At 32.2% G+C, this 24,719-nt stretch overlaps 1 protein-coding gene across 2 annotated transcripts in view; it reads left to right on the forward strand.

Moving 5' to 3' along the window:
- Positions 1-24,719, forward strand: part of LOC136990009 (dynein axonemal intermediate chain 1) — an 85,625-nt gene that overhangs the window by 50,587 nt on the left and 10,319 nt on the right. For both annotated transcript variants that reach the window (XM_067288328.1, XM_067288329.1), the window contains 6 exons: positions 566-655; positions 4,426-4,513; positions 9,937-10,165; positions 12,877-12,973; positions 16,342-16,475; positions 18,861-18,912. In XM_067288328.1, coding sequence (XP_067144429.1) covers positions 566-655; positions 4,426-4,513; positions 9,937-10,165; positions 12,877-12,973; positions 16,342-16,475; positions 18,861-18,912 — 690 coding nt within the window. The remainder of the gene's footprint in view (positions 1-565; positions 656-4,425; positions 4,514-9,936; positions 10,166-12,876; positions 12,974-16,341; positions 16,476-18,860; positions 18,913-24,719) is intronic.

Consider the following 24,719-nt stretch of genomic DNA (forward strand, 5'->3'; position numbering starts at 1 on the left):
TTACAGAAAATAAAAAAAGAAATATTTTTTTACAAATTTAATTTTAAAAATTATATATACATTATTTTAATTTATTATTCTTTTTACAGTCATTCTATGCATGCATTAACAAAATTTCATGCATTTATTTTTAACTTTTTCTAATCAAAAATCTTAAACATAATATACAAATAAAAGATACTAAAACTAATTACTTAATCTAAAAGGCAGATAATAAATGAAAGAAAAAGAAGAGTTATAAAGAATAAAAGAATGGCTCTTACTCAGGCAAACAGGTTTTGAGTTCATTTCTTATGTGTACTCAGGACTGTTTTTCAGCTTGAACCGGCTGATATAGCATAAATTACATAAAAGTATTTTTAGCTGGTCCATGGTACTAGCAGTTGCTGAGTGAGAAAATTTCTGTACATTCCTACCATATTAAATATTTTATTACCTAAAATATTTAAGAAATAATTTTCTTAAATACCTATAATACATTTGAAATATATACAGTTTTCATTTTATTGGTTTATTTATAAATTATGTTTATAATCAGTTAACTGTAATTATATATTATTTTCAGATAAAATGGTTGAGTAATGATTTTGATGATAATTTAAATTTTATATCTCTAAGTGGAGATGGAAGAGTGATCAACTGGATTATTGTAAAGGTAATTTATATTTGATTTTATAGTTCTGTTAAGATATGTGTGAAATTTTCTAGACAAAGAAACTAAGTTAAGTAAAATTAGAATCTTTAATTCACGTAGCCGAATACAGGATCTTCTTATGTAGGATGTCAGCTTTACAATCTCTATCCCTGATACAAATACACATTAATACCGTAACCAACAATAATAGAAAGGCATAAATTGAAATATTGTGACAAATTGGATCTTAATTAATTAATATTTTTACAAAGGACAAATATGAATATATAGGTATATCTTACAACTATCTTATAACTAACTGCTATTAATTTAAGAGAATAGGTAGATTTAGAGCAAGGAAGAAAGTAGAAGACAAAAAAAAGAGGGGTACCCAAGATTATCGGCAGTGCTCTTGTTGCAATAGATCTAAAGGATGAACTTTTTCTAATTACAATGAATATTGGCTTTGTCCATCAAACCTCTTATTAAGTCAAATACACTGGGACGAAGTAGTACTCTTGAACTTTCACTATCAAGATTTCACTCTCTTCTATCTCTTTGTCTTCTCCACATGGCACCACAAAAGCTGGAAAGCTTCCTTCACTCATCTCCTCTCGTCCAGTTCCACCTTAAGAATGACCTTGTGGTCTGCCCTGAGGGTTGCATACCATCCCATTGTTCCTAAGGGACCACCTGTGGTTACACCATTAAGAACGAGTTGAAGGAAAATTCCAGTAGGAAAGATAATAGCAATAGAAAGAGGAAAGGGAAATATAATATTCTAAAATAAAATGAATTATAACTATACAATAATGGCATGCAGCCATAGTTTTAAGTATTGATAAAATAATTATAATATTAATGGTTTTAAATTCAAAAATTAAATAGAATATTTGTTTTGAATTTCAAACTATTGATTTACAGTTAATATTTTATTTTTATCTTGCTTTAAAATTATTAATGCTTTATCAATAGTAGGAAATATCAGCAGTACTGCATTCATTCATTTTATTCTAATTTATTTTAATTGGCAATATTTCCAATATATATTATTTTTAATGCTTAACTATAAATAACAATTATCATTTTAAAGTAAGATAATTGCAAATTTTAATTATCAATAAAATTTGATGATAGAAATTACATGAATTTCATTTTTGACATGTTACGTCATTTATAGAACTATACTTTATTGGTATAAATATTAGTCAATGATTTTTTCCACTTTTAGAGGAACAAACAATTGCTCTAAACATATACAGTAGAGACTCGTAAATCGGCACCCCGGTAATCAAAATCGCCAGTAATCGGCACGATTTTCAGTCGGACTGTGTCGTGCTGAATCAAACGTTTTTGATACTAAATTTACTTCTAAGGTATAATTTTCATGTTTTTATATTCTTCAATATATTTATTTTGTTTGTACAAAATGCAGAAATAATTTTTAACGATACGATAGCCTCGATTATTATTATAAAAATTTTCGTTAGGCTTAAAATCAACGAAAATTCAACAGGAAGCGACACGCAACGGAGAAAAATTTGAACATCGGACAGGTTAATATATTTTTTTGTACATAAACCGTAATCGGAACAAATCCCTAATCTGAACAACCCCAGTCCCCAATTGATTCCGATTTTCGGTTCACTACTGTATTTGAGTCTGATTAAAGTTTTCTTTGATTTCAATAATTATCTGTGGTCATCTGTATAAATTTTCTTTGAATAGTTGAATCTGTATAAAAATTGGAGGAATTGGCCAATGATAATGAATAAGAAAAATTTCTCATTGTTGGGTTTTGATTGGATATACGATGTAAGATATATTTGTTGTGTATGGTAGTTTTTCTGCTTTTTAATTTTTGTTGTATGATATAAAATAAAAATACATTGGGAGAGGGACAATTTTCTAGTACAAAAAGTCGGGGAATATGCCCCTCTGTCCCATATGATCAACTCCTACATTTATGTAGGATTTGATCATATGGGTACATCCGTCGTACATGTAGAATTACGCATGCTAAAATTCAGTGCATTGATGACAGGTCACAACTTGGCTGGGGGTGGTGTGCTGCAGCCTGCAAATTAGGCATTGGAATTAAGTGTTTAGTATGATTGCAAATGATCAATTAGTTGATTGTTCAAATACAATCAGCCAAACTGTGTTGATTATTTTTATTGTATTCAACAGAATTTAGTCAGTTTTGATAACTTCTACAGAAATTTTATTTTTGTAACTTTATTTTACTCCTAGGAGTCTACTAATTGAGTGATCATCAAAAGTTTGGGGAAGATTCTTGAAAATTTACTGCAAAGTTTATTCTGATGTAAAGTGTAAATTTATATTATAACTATTTTTTGCTTTTATAAAAAATGTTTTAGACAGTTTTAAAATAAAATAAGACAAGTGAAAACAAAATACAACTTTTTGGTTTTGTTGTTGATGGTCATAAAACTGCAAGTACACTTTCTGGAATGCATACTTCCCTGACATGATGTATATGCTGGACAGTCTACTACCTGATGCATAGGACATTGTCTCAGTTTCACTGTATGATTTTTATTAATTTCATTTTTATTGATAGCAACAAAAAAAAAACAATGAGTTATGATTTGTCACTTATAAGTATCTGATGCATGTATTTCTGTCTAAAAAACAAACTCTTTGAGTGCAAGTTCTGCTCAATTAGATATGATTTAAATTTGATTTGTAAAAATTACTAAGAAAACAAAAGAAAAGAAATTCATTTATGCTGGTTGGTTCCCAGATATTTGTAAATACAAATTTTAAAAATTTATTTCTAATTAATTTTGAAAAGAAAGAAATGTAATTGAATGCAACTAAATTTCATAATCAATTGCATAGATAAAAAGTAATAAAAATTCACATATTCATGTAAATAGTTATAACAACAGTCTAATTATGAGAGATTGTTGGTGAAGATACAATTATAAAGGGCTTTAAAAAATGTGTTATCAACAACTTGGACAGAATGGACAGAACAGAGGATGATATGTTGTTCAAAGTGGCTGAAGACCATGATGGCAATGAAATAGGAAACAGGAATGATGACAATGGCAGTTTCGATGAAGATGAGTGATGAAGTATTGTTTCAATAACTTTTCAAGTTTTATTCGTTTCTAAGAGTGCAGTATTTTCAAGTTTTTTAATGCAAATTGCTAATTATTTTTGTATGCCAATAAAATGAATAATAAAGGCCAACTTATAAATTAATTCACTCTAATTATTAAATTAGCCTTATTACAGTCCACAATATGGAAGATCATTTGGTCAACTTATATTCAAGTCCTAATTTTTCGAAAAAGTAAGGATTTCAAAATTGAAAGTTGGCTTATATTTGGAGTCAATTTATATTGGACCAGTACAGTAATAATTTTCTATGAATAAATAATCTTATTTATAAAATTAGAATACAAGATCACAAAAAAGAAAACTAAAAAAAATTGTTATCTGATAAAAATGAACACTACAAACACTTAAGATACCAGCGACAAAAATGAACATGAAGTGTGAATGTTTTCGCCCATGTTAAATGGATATTGTACTGCCTGACCATGTCCGTTCACACTTTGTGTCCATTTTTCTCGCTGGTATCTTAGATGTTTATAGTGTTTGTTTTTATCTAATAATAACCAGTGTTAGGTAGGAGTTTTCAGAATTGTTATCTGGTTTTACATATATTCTTCTAATGTGTGTTATATATATATATATAAGAAAATTATTTTATTTCAATTAATATTTTTATTAAATTTTATTTTATTAATGTGTAGAATGAATTAAAATGTTCAGAAATTGTTGTTTTGAAGAAAGAAGATTGTCATTTAGAAGGACCAGAAGGAATTCAATTAGAAACAATTAGTAATATTCAATTTTTATCTTTTTTTAAAAAAGTTTTAGCTTTAAGATATTGCTCTACATATATACAAAATGAAATTCTTAATAAGTTAAGAAATCTTTATTATAGAAGTTAGGAGATTTTACATTATTTGTTAAGTGTATTTTTATTTTTCAAAACTAATTCTGAAGATAAATATATTTAAAATTTAAATAAAAGTATCTTTATTAAAGCTTTAGTAAAAAAAAACTAAAAAGAGAATATCTGTTTTTAATTGAAATATTTTTTATTTCAAAATTATTTTTTTTCATTTTTATACAAAATGGTTTTATATTTATAATAATGAGAAAATTCTAACATGTAAATAATAATTAGGAGTAGTGTGGATGTATCTTTTTTGATTTTTATTCATTTTTCATTAGAAATGTGAATTTATAATTTTAGTATCTTGTAAACTTTAACTGAAAATTTTATTTAATGATGGGTATATAGCAAACTTACAATATTATGATATGTAAATAAAAAAGACATTGTTAATATAAAATTGATGTTCATAAAAAATATATTAAAATTTTATTATTATTATTATTTTGGTGAAATGAATCCTTTTTGGTTAATACTGATACCCAGTCTTATGCCAGACAAAATGCCAAGGCACAACTACAGAAAAACTTACTGTAGTTATATGATATTCATGCATGTCTGTGTTTAAGAATTTTTTAATTATATGTCTAAATTTAGTATGACTGTTTTTTGCAATGTGATAAATATGATGTGAAGTTGTAATGTTTCTAAACTTTTGCATAGTGTATATGGTATGATATTTTTGCAGGAAAGAATTATTGGCACAATAAGTATCTTATTCATTCTCCATACATGCTTTATTTCATAGACAAATTCCAGATACATATTTTTATATTATTTACTAAATTTTTTTAGTGTATTTGTTTTGTATATTATGTATGTTTGAAACAGCTATGTCTACTTTGTTTTGTTTGCCAGTGAATGTGATATTTGGTCCATTGTGATAGATTGTTTTGTCTGTGAGTATGTAAAGTATAGCTTGGTCACAGTATACTTTGTGTGTTGTTTTCTATGACTGTCTGTGTTGTATCCGTAAAATAAACGATTACTTGTTAACATATATAATTAACTTTATTATAATAGAAACGTAACTGTGTGATAATACAACATAACATTGTGCCTTCAGGTCTAAGTGTTACTTCAAGTAACGCATGACTGACCAAAGACAAAAAAACACGACAAAGGTCAGAGGTGCGGGGTCGCCTAACTAGGTCAAGGGGCAATTTGGTGTGGGTTATCCCTGGAAGTTTATATACATAACAATTCTCCCACACTTAATAAAATGTTTAAAATTTGTTCGTTTAAAGATTTAGGCGTTGTACCGGCCTTTGTATTTGAGTTGATCGTCAAGACTCTGATTCATTTGAGTTTGTCATCATTCAGCTTGATTCTCCCTCCTCCTTCTCTGGGGCTGTTCGGAAGTTGTTTTCATCATTGTCTCTTTTTTGTTGGGTAAAGTCGTTAGTTCCTTCATCATAACTAATTGTGCTTGGGTATGGACTAGCACTAGCTGGGGATGAGTCTCTATTGTTTAGTATGTCTTTACACCTGTCAATTTTCTTTTTGTTGAAGTCGAATCCGATCTGAATAGGATTTGTCTGTTTGTTAATTTCACACAGGCATAGTTGATTGTAATGCCTTTTTATTACGTATCCATCGTCGACCTAGTCATTCAGCAACAATACCATCTTTCCAAGGACCGGAAGTTGTGTAATTTCGGGATTGTGCATGATCTCCCACACGATAAAATTTGTAGAATTTCAGTTGTTTGGTTATGTTCCTTTGGGAAGCTTGTGCCTGAGGTTTGAGCAGATCTAATTTTGTTCTTATTGTATGTCCTAATAAGTGTGAAATTACAAGTTTTACAAATAACCAAGATATTTATATATACACAAAGTAAAACTTTAATCTTTCTACCCAAAATAAAGTACAGGTTGTTTTATAGGATGCCAGATAGTCTCGATTCCAATATGTGATATGCATCACCCAAATTATTACACTAGACATATAACTTGACCGATTTACAATGTGTGACAATAACTATAAAGCTTCTTATAATTTTAACATTGGTCTCGTAGCATATTACAAATGATATAAAAATAATCTATAACTAAAATACACATCTATACTCATATAACTAAGAGAAAGAATAGGGGATAGAGCAGAAGTAAGAGATAGGAAAGGGGGTACCCAAATCTTAGTTCCAGGATCTTTATGAATGGTCACTTATGCTTGGACTTTCTTCCTCAAGTCATATATCAGAACGTCCTGTTCTCTATTCGTCGAATTAGTCACTATGCTGTAACAAGCATGGTATATTCTTAAGTCCTTCAATAACTTATCAGTAATCTTCTATTCGACATCTCATGTCCCTCGTTTCCTCCATACAAAACTAAAATGTACTGGAAGGGTTGTCATACACGTCATTCATGCCACGGTCCGAACCCCAACTCTGCTCTTACTCTCTCTTTTGCCCTCAGGGCTGCATGCCCTCCTATTGTTCTGAAGATTTTCTATGACCATATATGGAAAGGAAGATCGAATAGGAAAATTCCAGATAGAATAGACAAAAGAACAAATGGGAAAACTAAGAAAGAGGAATGGAAACAAGAATAAAATTATAAAATACAAATATATGATTACTATTTACATATGGCGTACAGCAACATAAGTTTTCTGCTGGACTTTTTCCGTTAGATAAGGGAGTCGCTCTATACCGGAATAGTAATTCGTGGAGTTTCTGATGTAGAGTATCACTTTCATACTTCATACATTTGAGATGTGTTTTTAAGGTGTGACAGTATCTTTCAGCCTGGCCATTTGTGGCTGAGTGTCCCAGTGCTATTAAATTTTGACAGATTCCATTTCTCAAACAAAACTCTTGAAATTCTTGTGACTTAAAAATACTTGCATTATCAGGTAGACCAAAGACCAAAGAGTTCACATAGAAAATGAATTGTGATGGATGTGTCTGGTGTTTTCTTTGTATAGAATATTTCTGACCACTTTGATTTGGCATCAACAACAATAAAGAAATAATGATTCATAAATGGTCCTGCATAATTGATGTGTATACATTGCCAGTTTTTTGTAGGTGTTTCCCATCTGTATATTGGGGCTTTTGTTGGGTTTTTCTTCATGTCACAGCACTCTTTGCAACTTTTAACCGTATTCTCGATATCAGAGTCAATATTATGCCAGTAACAGTAATTTTGGGCTAGGGCCTTCATTCGAACGATTCCTGTGTGTGTAGTGTGTAGCTCTTGCAGGACTGCTGGCTGTAAACTTCTTGGGATGATTATGCTGTGTCCTCTAAACAGAATTCCGTGGTGTGTGGATATTTTTGGGTCGTACATATGGCCATTGACAATGTCGTTTTTGATCTGTGATAGTTCCTTATCAATTTATGATTCTCTTCAAATTTCGTTGGTGGTGATAGTTCCAGTTGAGATACGTTTAACAACAGTGTCATGATAAGTATCATCGTGGTCTTCTGTCAGGGCTTCTTTCCTTATTAAGGGTATAGAGTTCCATGACAGGTAATTGGCATTTGTATGTTCAATCGACTTCCTATGTTTGATGGTATAATTGAAGTTGGAAAGGAAGTGTGTGTATCTTAGCATTCTTGTAGCTGTCAAAACAGGTAGCTTCTTGTCAAAATGTAGTATCGTCATCATGGGTTTATTGTCGACTATAAGAGTAAATTCCTTCCATAGATATAATCAAAAAATTTCTTACATGCCCAGTACACAGCAGTAGCCTCTTTATCCAGCTAGCTATAATTCTTTTCAACTCTAAACTACCAATAACATTAGCAACAGAGGACACCGCGTCATTTTATTTGAGTATTTTTGATAATTTTATGAACAAGGTGGTTACTTTTATATACTTCATCATTTTCAATTTTGGAAGCTTCTATGGCTAATGCAATTTCTACCATCTGTTCGAAGGTTAAGTTAGTTTGTTGTAGAATTTTCTCACGGATGTTGGAATCTCATAACCCACGTATGAATTGTACTCTTAACATTAGACCTATGATGGATTTTATACAGTCCGCATTGTTACAACTAGACTTGAAATCTGTGCTTTTCGAGAGTTGTTTTAACAAAGTCACATAATTTGAAATGGACTCACCATTATGTACTCTGGACAAAAATTTATGCTGTTCTGTTAGGATATTTTGTTTGGGAATTAGGTGATTTTGTAGCAACTTCATTAATTCAGCAAAGGTTTGCCTAGAGAATATTTCTGGTGCCATTAGGTTGGTCAGTAGCTGATAATGTTTTGGTCCAAGACAATTGATTAATATCATTACCTTAGCTTCTTCAGTAATGGCGTCTGTTCCAGTTAGTCCTTTGATTTTGAGAAAGTCATACAGTTGTTGGGAATAGTTTTCAAAAGTCTTGGATGTTTTGTCGTAAGTTTCAAAGGTTAAGGCTTGCGTTTGGAGAACTCGTTGAATTGATAGTTCTGGTTTCATCTCCGCTGACTGATTCTGTAGTTTCTTGATAAACACATCTAGAGTTGAAATTAATTCCGTAAGTTCACTCATTTTTATATCTTTTTTGTCCTTGTTGCCAATTTTATCCTTATCACCAATTTGTTGCCAATTTTATCCTCGTCGCCATTGTTGTGTCCGTAAAATAAATGATTACTTGTTAACGTATATAATTAACTTTATTATAATAGAAATATAACTGTGTGATAATACAATGTAACGTTGTGCCTCCAGGTCTAAGTGTTACTACATCTAACACACGACTGACCGAAGACAAAGGAACATGACAAAGGTCAGAGGTGCGAGGTCAAAGCCTAACTAGGTCAAGGGGCAATTCAGTGTGGGTTATCTCCTGGAGGTTTACATACATAACAGTCTGAAGTGTGTATTTGTAGTATGGTTTATGGATATGTAGTAGTTTGTGTTTGTAAGCTAGCTTTTGATATATTAATTACATTTGCTATTTGGTTATGTTGATGTAAGCATTCTCCGTCTCCAAACAACAGCTATCTTCAAACAATATCCATTTTTTGTTCCTATCAATGGCCATTATTCAGATTCTTCAATGTACAGTACATGAATTGTTTATAACTTAGCTGTAGGAATAAGTAAGTTTCTAATAGCAGTTTTTGCTATTAGAAAATTTTATTCTTAAAAAGATCTATAGATCTCTCTTAAACCATTTTCATATTTTTTTAAAAATTTAAGCTTAAATGTTTTTATAACAGTTTTAATATTTCCAATGATAGTCATTTATGCAGATTTGCATGTTAACAATTGAAGATTTTATTCTATTTAATTGGTTATTAAAACAACTTTTATTAATTATTAAGCAATAATGAGTAACTGAAATATTATTTTCAGGTTGTGGGACTGCTCTTTCATTCAATAAATATGACAAGGCATTATTTATAGTAGGTACAGAAGATGGATTAATACACAAATGTTCTTTATCATATTCAGGACGGTTTTTAGAAACTTATAAGTATCACTCATTACGGATATCTAAATTACAATGGAATCCTTATCATTCGAGAATTTTTATATCATGTAGTGCTGATTGGCTTGTCTGTATTTGGGATTATGATGTAAAGTAAGATTTAAAAATTTATATATATTTATATTATATATTTGACTAATTATTTTATAAATTTAAATTTTACAAGATAATTCAAAAATGGTTGTTGAAGCAAAACAGGATTTGGTGTCAAAAAAATGAATGTGAAGTATAACAAATTTTTTGCTTTTTTGTTAGCTTTCAAAATATGAGTATTACAAGTTTTATAATACTGTATATGGTAAATTGCCATTCAAAACATAGTGTGAAGTCACATGACATCACCATCAGCTATTGAAGCAAAGATGTAAAATTTTGACTTTGAGATCAAAAGAGGCTATGACTGGGTGGTGTGAATGAAAAGGAGTTGGGAAGAAGTTCTTATTCTTACATTGTAAAAGCCATTTATTGAGAGAGGAGAGAAGAGAGATGTCTTTACAATTACTTTGGTTTTAACAATTTTCCATACATAAGTCCATAAGTTAAGTGACTCTTATGTAGACTAGTGAAGCTGTGGTTGTTCAGAAGGAGATATTTGTGGGTCCGCGAGTAACGGTTACAAATAACAATGCAGAGATAAAAATTCACACGATGAATATTCCTTTTTATTTCCTCCAAACACGGTTCTTTTAATACACGGATCCCAACTCGACAGAATTTCACTTCTATATCTTTACAGGGGAGTGAGTCGCCTCCTATTATTTTTACAGGTGGATTCCACACGCGTGTGTAACAAAGGACAAACGAATAACCTTAATGATTAACTTAAAACTAAACTTACATCTAGCTTAAAATAATAAGGAAAAGAAAAGGATAGACTTAGGAAAGCAATGGAACGATAGGAAAGAAAGTAGTAAGTACCTGGATCCAAGTTGTCTGATCGATGTCCTTAACGATTTTTGTCCTCACAATCACGATCCTTTCTCTTTCTCTAATAAACAAGCGGTTCTATGTCTAGATTCTCTCTTTCTGAATGTCCTATGGATCCTTGTATCTCTTTCTCTCCCTGGTCTTCTCAGGTTCTCTGTCTCTTGACTGCAGTCTCCTCTCTTTCACCCTCTTTCGAGTCTGGAGCACTGCGTCCGACGTCTGTCTTCCTCAAGGTCCAACCTAAAAAGTGACTACTCTCCACTCTTACGCTGCTCTGGGCTCATACTTCCTTTGTCTATTTCCCCAAATTCAGGGAAGTCTTAATCTTTTCCCTCTGTTTAACTCACGATTCTTGGAAAGGGTAATCCTTTCCCTCAAGCGGTGACAGTTTACATATGAATTGCTTTGAGACAAAGGAAAGGAATAAGAAAGTAGAAACGAAGGAAGAAGAATATATATAGAACTTACAAACTATTAAAAAAAAAAAAAAACCACAATATGGCTGACAGCCACAAAGCATTCACATATCTACATGAGAAAATTCAAAACTTTTCTTGAGAAGGACTATAGAGTCTGGGATCCATAAAGTGGAATAGAATGGTCAAATCCAGTTGAAGAGAAGTACACACAGAAAGCATGGTGAAGGAAAAAGGAGTCAATGACAATGAAGAATACAGGCAAAATGGAAATAATTCAAAAGAACACAGTGGGTGAACTGAAAACTGAACAAAAGCACCTTATGTCCTTGGGATATGAGTTTATATAGATTGGGTTCCTCAATATAACATTTCAATTGGTTTCAAATCTTTGTCCTCATAACTTGATTGGTTCCCTACTTGTTTTCAGGTGAAATTAGAAATTTTTCAGGCTGTAGAAAGAGATTGGCATCAACAATTAATTCAACACCAAATTTGATCACAACCAGAGATGTTTATCAAACTTAGGACCCTCGTTGTTTTAAATCAGGCTGTGTATACCTGTTTTCCTTGACAATTATGTTGGAATTAACAATTGAAGTTATTATTAAATATTGTATAACATTGATATGTACTTTACATTGTGTTGCAGTGATGTTTGTAAATGTTTTTCTGTTGTGTTATAAAAGATTAGTGGTGCTGTTTATCCCTCAGGGAACCATTGGTGACAGTGACCTTGTTTTACTCTCCCTTTTTTTTGTGCTGATCTTTCATGAGTCAAGTCAGTGTTGTTTTTTGTGTAATCTTTGTTCCTTTATCACGTAACCAGTTTTTCTAATCTCCAAAAAGCAACATCTAGTCTAACAAGGTATTCAATGTACAGTTTGAAGTCGTCCATAAATTGGATGGGAAGTAAACAGTTCAATAAAATTTTACCTTTTTTTTTTTTCTAAAGTTATAGAGAAGAGATGTGAATGTTTAAGCATTTGCAGGACCTCACACACAGCAAATATTACTTCATATCATGAAATGACACTTAATGAAAGATCCATTAGACTTATTATTTTACAAAATGAAATTTTACACTGTATAATGATTTTTTGCTTGTGTTGTTTAATTAATATATGATTTTACCAAACTCAATACTTTTTACCCTAATCTTACTAAGGAAATTCAAATGAAATAATGTCTATTCATATTTCATTATTTAATGCTGAATCAGTGTTTCAGACTTTGTGACCTATCTATAAATACTATGAATTATTATATTTTTTCATACTTGGAGAAAACATAGAGTATAAAATTTAAAAAACTTTTAAAAAAGAAAATTATTTGTTTTAAAAAAGTAATCTAAAACTGTTGATTTAATTAAAAACTAAAGATTATATAAATTATGCAATCTTTTTGGATACTTTGAATGCATTAAATTATATATTTTATTAAACATTCTTATTATTTTAGAGAACCATTGTTTGAATTTCATATGAAACATAAAGTAGACGATGTTTCATGGGCTCCATATTCATCAACAATTTTTGCAGCTATTACAGATAGAAAGGTATTCTATTATTACTTCCAAATTTATATATATTTTATATACATTTGTATATTAATATATATCAAATTACAAAAAGACTTCAACATATATGGTTAATTTGTTCTTAAGGTTTTGCATAAGTCAAATGATGCTTAAATGTGATGTATTTTTAACATATATTGCTGATTATAATAATCATCCAACCATCAGCCAAATTAATCGGGCAGAATTAATATTTGTAGCATAATTCTGCCCGATTAATTTGGCTGATGGTTGGACGATGATTAAACATAAGGTTCTTGGGATGGTAATTATAATTAAAGTACTCATATTCAATGTTGTTTAGAGAGATATTTAGCAATCCAAATGCAACCAAATTTGATATGGTGGCATTTCAGGATATGTAGAAGACATTTCTGAGAAAAAATCTACCAAAGCTCGTTAATTTGACAATTTTGGTGCTGAAAGCAGCAAAAAAGCAGTTTAATTTGTAGGAACACTTAAAAAGTATGGTTCATCAAATCTTGAAAGGCTATAAAAAATTGCATATGAGAAGCATTACAAAAGATTAATATGACTGACCATTGAACACATTGTTTATTGCCTTCAGACTTTATGCTTTCAGAATGAGCACAATATTGAAAAGTATCCCCTGCATCATTGAGGTGTAGCAAGAGTGTCTTGTACAAATAAGATATTTGTTTTTAATTAAAAAGGCAGACGGTATAGTTCACAATATAAAAATATAGAAGAAACAAAATTATCTTCATTCTTCTGTCATGTTCAATCACCAGGAACAAAACAGTTTTCCTTCACAGAGACAACCTTTTATTAGAGCCTATGCCTCTGCAAAATTATGTAAAACATTTAAAAAGTTCACTGATGATAAGCCAAAAACTTTTAAAAATCTGTTTTTGTTCCCTGTGATTGGACATGACAAGAATGAAAATGACTTAGTTTCTTCTATATTTTTTTATTCTGAAGATGTTTGTTGTTTGCAGTGCCGAAAGTATCATATTGGTGTGTTTTGGTACTAATTTTTTCTACAGAAATGTCTTCCATATGTCTGGAAATGTCACCATATCAGATTTTGTTGCTTTTGGGCTGATAGATATCTCTCAAGACAGTATTGAATAAGAGTACTTTAATTACAATCAATTATCTGTTTTATTAATTTTAAAATAAAAAAAATTTTTTCATAAATACAAATTATATAGCTTTGATTATCTTTTACCATTTATTATGTATGTTCAAAGTGATGGTTAACAGATGGCATTGTTAGTTATAAACCTAAGTATTGCAACAGTGTGTCTGAATTTACACAAGTCAAATATTTTATAAATATATTAGGAACTTACTGTATTTATAATTATAGTAGAGTCTTGCAAACTCAACTTAATATGAACTGAGAAGGTGACAAGTTACCAAAAATGACAAGTTTTATAGCATAGCAATGATGCTAGTCTAAATAGTGAAATTTTTGTAAAGGTATTATTTGTGCAAATTCACATACATATTAATTACATACCAATAGTGTGTGGTGTTCTATAAAAGTGAGGCAGTACGGCCCGCGAATAAAACGTACAGAAAAGGACACTGCAATGACTACAATAATAGACAATGTTCCTTTATTCCATTTAGAACAAATAAGGTTTTTGTTGTTAAGGAATCCCAACTGACTTACAATTCAAGGTGTTTCACACAGGGGACTCTCTGTCCCTAAACAAAGCACAATGGTGTGTTAATTTTCAAGTGCGTAACAATCAGTCCCTCGTAATCGCGTGACTAACCTAACTTAAATCTAGCTTAAATCTAACTTAATATTAAGGAAAAATAAGAAAGATAGGATAGCGGAAAGGTAGAAGAAATGAAGGGATGATTCACCCGGGGTTTTCTCTTTTTCGGCAGATACGTACTTTGTGTAGGACCTGGGTTCGACGATAGTGGCTTTCTTCACTATCCTTTCGTCTCTCAATTATTGGGGTTCTTCAATATGCTGGTCTCTATATTTCGGTTCTTCACTAGACTATCGCAAACTTCTTTCCTCTCTCGGAAATCACGATTGAGCCTCGCTCTTTTTGTCCGACTCTCTTCGTATCTAGTCGAAAAGTGACCCCTCTCTTAGCCACTTTTTCCCCAGGCCACACTACCTGCTATTGTCCCTACCTATTCTCAGAACGGCTAATCCAGCCCCACGGCGATAATGGTCATGGAAAGTTTAAGAAAGAATAGACAAAGGAAAAAGGAGGAAATTGCAAAAATAAGATAGGATTACAACTATATACAATAAAATATATATATACAATATGGCTGACGGTCACAAGTGACTATTTCTATATGTTGCTAAATTTTAATTAAAAAGTAAAGTTGGTTATTCAGTGGCTACTTTTAACATTGTGACATTTGTGTCATGGTGTTTTGCAGTGGCACCTTAAAAAAAGGATTATATTCCTTGTTAACATGTGGAATTGATGCTATTATCAAGTGTTGCCAATGAAGAACAATGTATCTGACCCTAGTATTAAGTTATAGAGGTAAAAATTAAATTACATGTACTGTGTTTTTTTTAATCCAAGAAAATTAAATTTGGTTATCTTGGTGTAGTTCCTACCCATTGTTTAATCCAACAATTTAAATGACAATTCCTTGAATGAGTTGTAATCAAAGGAAGATGTATCATAGTTGAAGGGAAGTTAGAAGTTGATAACATCTTGTTAACTTTCTTGTTGGCATTTGTTCTTTTTTGCTGTTTTAAACAAGCAAAAAGTTGCTCTTTTGGCTTGTTTAACTTTTTATAAATATTTACAAATACAAATATTGTTTATTTATATATATATATATTTATTTATTTATTTATGTACAGAAAATACAACAATGTCACAAAGACAATAGTAGCTGACCCCCCTAATAAAATATATTAGGGGGGTCAGCTTATATTAAAAAAATAGTCCTTGGATTCTCATATTTTAGTTGGAAAACATTGAGTTTGCAGTTTATGTTTAACATAACTCAATACCAAAACTCAAAGTAATTGAGACTAAAGGGAAAAAATTATATAATTAACTAAATATAACTGTAAATAAAAATTTTCTTTTGTTACCTTGTAAATTGACATTTGTAATGTTTAATATCATGCTAAAAACATGAATTTTGATAAGTAAAACAGTTTTTTTTTTTTTAAGTGTATTATTTAGGGAAATTGGTTGAGGTTTTGGAACTTAATAGAGTTACATAATGAGATAAGGCTGTATTTTATGAACTTTTTTTCTCTATGTCCTCTTATCAGAAGTTTTTCCATCATTTTGTTTCTCAGTTTATTTTTTTCTTATTGCATTATTTTTTCAATATAATAATAACACTAACATTTTAAATTTTTAAATATATTTTAGATTTATGTGTATGATCTTACTGTAAATAAAGAAAGCTACATTTGTCAACAAGTTGTGACATCTGGAAAGAAAACAAATGCAAATCACATTGCATTTAATAGTATGCATCCAATAATAATTGTTGGAGATAACAGGTACTTCTTTATATTATATTTAAATCTTTAAAAAATATTTTCTTTTAGTATTATTTGTTTGTGTTTTAATATTTCTCAAAAAATTTATAATTCAAGAAATTGTTTATCATCATCACAATTGATAAAATTGCTTTTGGAGAAAATAATCCCTTCCAGATAAAGTTATGAATGATAAGAGTAAATACCATCAAATTTATATTATATGAATCATGTGAAGAGAAAGATAAAAATTTTTTACTTTGCATACCATGTAGCCACAAGGAAGAGTGAAATAAAGGCACTCTTTTTGTAACTATTAGAATGGAATATAGTGATAAATCAAACATCATGGTCATTATTCTCTTGATCATACCAGAAACTCGTTAGAATAATAAATTTAATAATCCATATCTATGCAAAGTAATGCCAAAACATATTATGTGAAAAGTGTTGAAATACGATGAGTGAGATTATTTATAAATACAGTGTTTATATGTTTAATATATTGTGATCATATTATATCATAATGATTTTGTAACAGATGTTTTTCATTTAAATGAAAATAGGCTGGTGGCACTGGTAACAATCTCTTAGGGAATCATCAGTCTTGTGACTTTTTCTAGTGTTGACTTTTCATTAATTAAGTTTTGTAATGTTTTGTTCGTTGTTCACATAACTGGTTCTATGAATTTAACTAATAATAACAATAATAATAATTTCAAACAAGCTTAACAAGTCTAACAAAAAAACATAAATTCATAATATCTTGCATTATGGACATATACAATATTATCTGAGCTACCTCAGTACCACTTAAAAAAGCATTACTTATCAAAATTATTTTGTATTCATTCTCAAAATTTTAATAAATATTTTAATTAGATAGTAAATATTTTTTCTTGATAACAATTAAAATTACTTCAGATTTAAAAATAATAAAGGTTTAGAATAATCAAACAGATTTTTCAAATTTTTTTTGAAACAATCAAATTTTAATATTTTAAGTTTGAAGAAGCTAGAATTGTTCTCAAATAATAACCTGTGGGGAAGTACTCAATCTTTAGAGTATTCCCCATGCAAGAAAAAAACAAAAAAGAAACTTTAAAAAATAAATCACACTCTCTATGACTCCAATGCAAGGAATTTAAAGTTTATTTTAGTCCTTCTGATCACTTCTCTGTCTTTTCGCTATAACAAATACTAAAACAAAGGAAACAATAAACAAAAAAAAAAGACAAACTTGCGACTCTCTCGTCTACACATCATCTCTCCTCTTTCTTTCTTCCTAAAAAGTCCCACTTCTTCCGTTGAGCATGCGCAATTTCCCTCTCTTCCTCTTTGATCTGGGTTTTACGGTTGTCATCAAGAATGCCCATCCCTTCTTTACTCTGTGGCCCACCCAAGGAGCTGGTTACGTGACAGAACACATGGTCTTCAGAACACAAACCCTTATTATTTTATTACAAAGTATTTATCATAATTTCAGCAACATCAATAGTAACATTTTTATAAATGCATATGATTTCTTTATTCTTAACATGAAATTGTATTTGTGATGAAAATGAACTTAAACTGGATTCAGGTATAGAATTATTTTTACATTGAAGTGAAATATTTAATTAAAAACTTATGCATTAAACATTTCCTTGAATTTTTTTTATTTTTGGAAAAAAATGATTTAAAAATATACTGCAGGAAAAATTTGCAACACAAAAAGACATCATCCAACCATTAGCCAAATTAACTAGGCAACATTACACTTCAATTTCTAATCACATAATTTCCCCAATTAATTTGGCTGATAATTGGATGATTAATAATACTTTGAGTTATTGAGATGTTTATATACAAAAAGGTCATGCAAATGCTATGAAAGTTTGCTATGTTGTAAAATGTGTATGTCCTAGTGTAAAAATGTAGATTAAACAGTGAGGAGAAAGTGACAAGCAGAAATAACATAAACGTGATCTTTTTGATACATATGTTAGAAAAATTTAATACAAATGTTTATTTGTTATTGTTATAGTTTTTTTACAATTCTTCCAAGCATACTATCAGTTGAAGCAACAAATCCATGATGTATATCACAGTATCTCTCAGGAAGCTTTGCAGAGCTATACAATTGCCTATCCTACCATATTCAAATAAATATTGCTGAACAAGAGAGTCAACACCTTATTCACTTCTTCCCTTAACTTCCTCCATCAGAACATTGTTAATTTTTCAATATGCACAAATGATTATGCTTTCATTTGTAATCTTGATATATGCTTAATGTTCCAATTTTTTTTCTTGCAGTATGTATTTATATTTTATAAAAATGAATTAATCTATTACTTACAGGAATATAAGAATAAGAATAAATATAAAAATTTTAGAATAATGAAAAAATATTTTGTTTACTAGGGGTAATGTTTTAAGTTTTAAATTATCTCCAAACTTAAGAAAAAATTTGAATGTAAGTAATAGTTTTAAAATTTTTTATTTGGTTATATTTTAGAGAATATTAAAATAAATTATAAAATTTAAATATTTAAATAGAACATAATAAAAAATATAATATAATTCCATAACTAACAAAAATTTGATAATAAAAATTATGATACAATTGTGAACAAACTGAAAATTGTAACAACTTTATATTAAATAATTATTGTAAATATTTGTTAATTTAAAATTTTAAAATTAAGTCAAATCAATCTTATTTGGTGCATTAGGAGATTTTTCCTGTTGCAGTAGGTTTGCATAGTATCTTTACAATATTTCATAAATTGATCTAACAAAAATTGAGTTATTTGTTTATGTTGTTTTTATTATTGCACTTCTGTTAATTCTTTCATTGAATTAACAAAAAATGATATAATTTAATTATTAACAAAACTGTAATGTTTTTAAAATCATTATAGACTTCTCTCAGGGAGGAATAATTACTCAAAACCATTAATTTATTGTCAGAAAAACTTCTGTATGAATAGCAAACTCTTGGCAAAAGATTAGTTTTTCAGTTCTTTTGAACATATATATATACTGTAAACCAAGTTTTCCAAATATTTCCGTAAAAAATGACTTTGAGCCGAAAGATCATAAAACATAGGTTGTAAATTTGGTATTTTATATCAGGTATATCAAATTTATAGCCCATGCTTTATATTCATTTTGCTATCCTTAACTGTAGTAACTAAAAATAATTAGTCAATATATTCATTACAATAAATTTATGCTGTAGAAAATATTTGGATTAACTAACTAGTCTATTATTTCAAGTTTTTACTAATCCTGCATTTTCAACAAATATTTTTGATTACTATTTTGTAACAATTCATAAATGAAAGAAACTATTCATTATCTATCCACTGCTTTCTCAGCAAATAATTCACTTCAGTTTCACCAACAGCTAAATTTTGCTGAGCTTAAAATTCTTTCATTTTTACAAACACTTTCAACCTATTTAATATAGGCTATCATCAGGTTTAACATTATAAATGTTCCAAAATGGAACATATCATTTTCAAATATTTTACATTTTTAAAATTCAAAAAATACTTTAATTTTAAAATAAATTGAAAGAAGTGTGTATATTAAATAAATAAAATAAACAAATTAAACATAGTAAACAAAGCTAACTAGAAAGAAACTTGATTTAAGAGTTTTTAAGTCGTATTTTTCTATTATGTATTTCCATGCTGTTGGAAGTGCATTTAGCATCCCTAGCGTTTAGGCAATGATTTTTCATTTTACTTTTATAAATTTCCACCTTTTCCATCTCCAATGCCATGGATGGAGAGTCACTGTTTTAATGACTTTTGCCTCTTCCCATTTTACAATTGTTCCTTCAGTCTGCACCATAATTGCTAATATTGTGTTGTTGTGTCCTTTGTCAACATTGTATCTATGTTCTTGCAGACGTACTGCCAGGTTTCTTCTAATTACACCCACATAATCTTTTTCAATTTCTAACTTGATTTTCAAATGGTATTTTATATACTCCAGCTTTCTCTTCTTTTTTACAGTCTTTATCGTTCCATAGTAAGCTATAGATATTGGGTGCTCTTTTATAGGCCATTCTTATATTTTGTAGAAAAATCTTAAGGCTATTAACAGAAGGTGTCATTTAGATGCAATTAAGAGAATTTTACAATAATACAAATACAAGAAATTACTATTACAATAATAAGAATATAAACAACTAGATATATATTTAAAAAATTTAATGAATGAAATAGGATTCTGTAGTAGCTTAAAGCTTGGATGGTGTGAGAAAGAAAAATATTTAAAAGGTAAAAAATACAATACAAAAAAAAACAAACAGTAGTAAAATAAAATAAGTGAAATGTAAAATAATATATAAAATAGTTACCTGGAAATACTTAAAACTAACAATTAATTTTATGATGAAAACTTTCACACCATCCAAGTTGCTTTTTAAAATTTGAACGAATTTGATAAAAGTCTAATTATTATTGCCTTGTTGTCTTTATTTCGATTCTTAATATATTTGTCAACTTAACACCAGTTTAACAGTCCTATTAATAATTAATGTTTAAGTGTTTATGCAAAATTGAGTAAAAGTTCTTATAGAAAACAGACTTTCTTTATTGAGCCTCCTGTACACATACTTTCATTTACAACAGTGTTTCAGGCTATCACGCCCCTCTTCAGCAGGGTTACAATGGCTATAAGTTTTAAGAAAAACAAGTATCCAGCTTCCGACAGTAATGGACTTTTTGATGGTTTTTTTTTATAAAAAGGTTCATTATCCTTTACAATGTTCTGCTAGCTCTCTTTAAATATGGTTGGACGAAACAACTTCAAACTACAGGATGATTGGACGAGTCTATTGAAAGATGATAGGTAAGCTATGCATATTGATGAACTGCAGTTGAAATTTAAATTTCTGTAGTGGTGGATTGATGTGAAGCATCGCGATGACAAGTTGGTGTTGCGCCACCACCATCTCGTATGGTATGGCCTTTACATTGATGATGGTGTGGAGGTCGTGTCATTGAACTAAGACATAGTTGATCTGTGACATTGTGTCTCCACTGTGGAAAGTGGGCTATTGCAACAATTGTTTCTTGAACCAGGTGTTGGTGAGGACAAGATCATGGGAGTCAGCAAAGTCAATCATGCATTCACCATCGTCACTGCAACAACCAAAGCCTTTGCTGCTGTGACATCAACTTGCATCAACAGTCTCACCAGTGTGGCCATTGAAGTCACCACCAACAATGACATAATCTTCAGCTAGCACATTTTGCACCTGGTTGTCAAGCAACTGCCAGAATGCATCCTTCTCAGTTTCCGGTTGCCCAGTCTGTGGGGCATAGGCAGTAAAGATGTGAAGATCCTAAAATGGCGCCGAGAATTCGGTTGTTTACAAGATCGCTACCTCGGGAAATTTCGGAAAGTCAATCGGAGCAAGAACGCGCATCGGGCTATAAACCGGACATCTGTAAAGCATTTCTTCTAAAACAAACACAACGCGGTAATAAACGACGAAGGGAATGTCGCGGTGCTCGTATACAAGAGTCGAGATGTAAACAATTAACAAAAAAGGGGAGAAAGAAGAGAGACAGATGGTCAAGGTCACCTGTAGACCATATGAGCCCGGGATCGTCGCGAAGGGGGGGGCAGCCACAGAACGTTTGGCGGATCGGTTCAGCCCGATGTCCGCGAGAGGGGGCAAACTGTGTAAATTATGTGAGTAGCTGTCAACGCCCGGGAGCCGTCCCCGGCCGAATTTGGTTTTCGTCTTGCTTAGAAACAGTAGACTGACCAATCGAAAAAAGGAAAAAGGGACTTAAGACCAATCAAGAGGGAAGATTCGGGGGAAAATCGTATAAAAACCCCCGTATCAAGGTCAGAAGGGGAGACGACGGAGCTTTCTACCCGGAAGTGGACGACGGTACTCCAACCAGCCACCTACTCCTTCGCCGACGTCCGTCACCGACCCCATCGGACTCTCCTACCCGACTGCCCCGGGGCTTTACCGACGACTCCGACAGCCTTCTCCGATCGCCGTCATCCGGAGCGCCTTCTGCCGCAGACGATCTAGATCGCATCTTGTACTGTAGGCCTACCTTGTAAGTTTGTTTTGAGGTTAAAATAAACGGTTATTGTAAGACACTTGTCATCTTTGCCTCTGCCGCCACCACCCACATACGATCGGTCCCTAGGTTTTTCCTGACGTGCAATTAACTAATTGCCCCCATATGTCGGCAGCTTACATTGGTGTCAGAAGCTCGGGATTTAATAGCCCCACAAAACTTTAGTAGGTTACGCCGACAAAGAGTTTTTCTAACAAGTGGGTCGAACGATGGAGGCAGATGCGAGTGTCCCGACGCGACCTCGTGACGGTGGCAGTGGCGGTTCTCTTCCCTCCTTTTCCGCGTTTGGAGGATTGATCCCGACGTTTTCGGGTGAATCAGGGCGCGTCACCGATTTCTTCGATACGTTAGGAGAGATTGCTAGTCTGGCAGGATGGACCCCTCGGCAGTGCTTGAGCATAGCCAAGTGCAAACTCGCGGGTGTAGCCCGAGATTTTGCATGGCGAGACCTCAGCATGAAGAGCGTAACGGACTTTGAAACTTTTCGGAAGCTGATGATCCAGCGTTTTGACCAAGAACCATACAGCATACGTGTCCAGAAATTCCATACATGCTCTCAAAAGAGAGACGAGATGGTCCAAGAATTCGCGGTCCGCTTGCAGTCCCTTGCTAGCGCGACAAGCATAGATCAGACGGGTGCGAACGAAGAGGAAAACGCAATTATCAAACGCTGCCAACAGCGTGAACTGGACGAGAAATTGCGCGTTCAGTTCCTGCATGGCTTAACCGACAAGCTAAAAAGAAGAGTCATGACTCATGACCCAGAAACTTTCGCTGATGCATTAAAAATAGCTATTCGCGAAGAAACGATAGATCAATTGGCGGGAAAGACGCGAAATTCAATTGCCGGCATCACTGATGCAGTGGAAAGCCACGACACGCTGGCGGAAGAATCAAACTCACGAAGAGAATCGGCTCTCGACGCAAAAATCGCGCAGCTTTCGAAGCAATTAGCGACAATAGGGAAAAGACTCGATCAATCGCCCGCGCCTAAGCCCATAAACAATTTCCAAACAGATGAGCCCTCGCGAACAAACCGGACACAAGGAACTGATAGAGCGAATGATGGGATGCGAAATCCACGGCATTCCCCGAATGCGCAGCGACGCCCGCCGCAACAATTTCCCTCGCGATCTCAGCCCGCCAATCTGCAAAGACAACCCCGTGCGCGATATCCTTGCTACGGTCCCTATTCGGAACAAGGTCCAATGCCCCCTTGGAGAGGGAGTGGGGATGGATCACCAAAATTTCGCGCGATGAATCCTAATTGGGCAGAATACGGAGGTTATATGCCGTCGCCACTCGACTGGTACGGGGGAAACGCTTTTCCTCAGTATCCCGGGAGGTGGGGAGCGAATCAAGAAGCCCCCGAATGGCAAACCCCCATTAGAAATCTGCCAAACGCCTTTAGAGCTAGTCGGTCAGGACAAATACCCTTTTCCCCTGCGCGATTTAGACAATTCGAATACGAAACCAACCGACAAGGTGCCCCGTTGCCCTTTTATCCCCCGCGTTACGGTCCAGGTTGGCCTGGAAGTAGCTTCGAAATGGAGCGCACACCGAACAACGTAGCCGCTCCTCGATTTTTAGCGTTGCCTGCCCCTGAAAATAGACCGGTAGACAATAAACAAACGCGAGACCCCGACAGAGTCACATCAGTTGCATTTAGAGACCGAAACAGCGAAATAAATCGACCGTCAGTAGGTCCCGACGTACCACAATTAGCGGGAATCAATAAATCAAGAAGTAGAGAATTACCTCCTTGTACCATGATTTGTGAGATAGAAAATAGGAAAGTTCAGCTGACGATAGACACGGGCGCAGCTGTTACCTTGATTTCTAGGGATCTATTTCCCGACACAGCGCAATTGCAGCAAGCGGAGACTAGAATGGTAGAGTTAATAAGTGTTACCGGACACGTTATCGAGACATTCGGAAAGTTTAAGTTAAAATTCCAAATCGGACGTTTGACCTTTTTCCATGACTGTTATTTAGTGTCTCCCGAAATTACTATGCCTAACGATGGACTCTTAGGTAGGGACTTTATCCAAAAATATGACGTTACAATCTCGGTTAAAAACGCGACGCTCAGTTTCCCCTCAGGAGACACGGTGACGTTTTGGGGATTAGCCGATATGAAAAAACCCGACAATGGTTC

This window comes from Centruroides vittatus, unplaced genomic scaffold, assembly GCF_030686945.1.
Source record: "Centruroides vittatus isolate TY-2023 unplaced genomic scaffold, ASM3068694v2 scaffold_861, whole genome shotgun sequence".
NCBI classification, from domain to species: Eukaryota; Metazoa; Arthropoda; class Arachnida; order Scorpiones; family Buthidae; genus Centruroides; species Centruroides vittatus.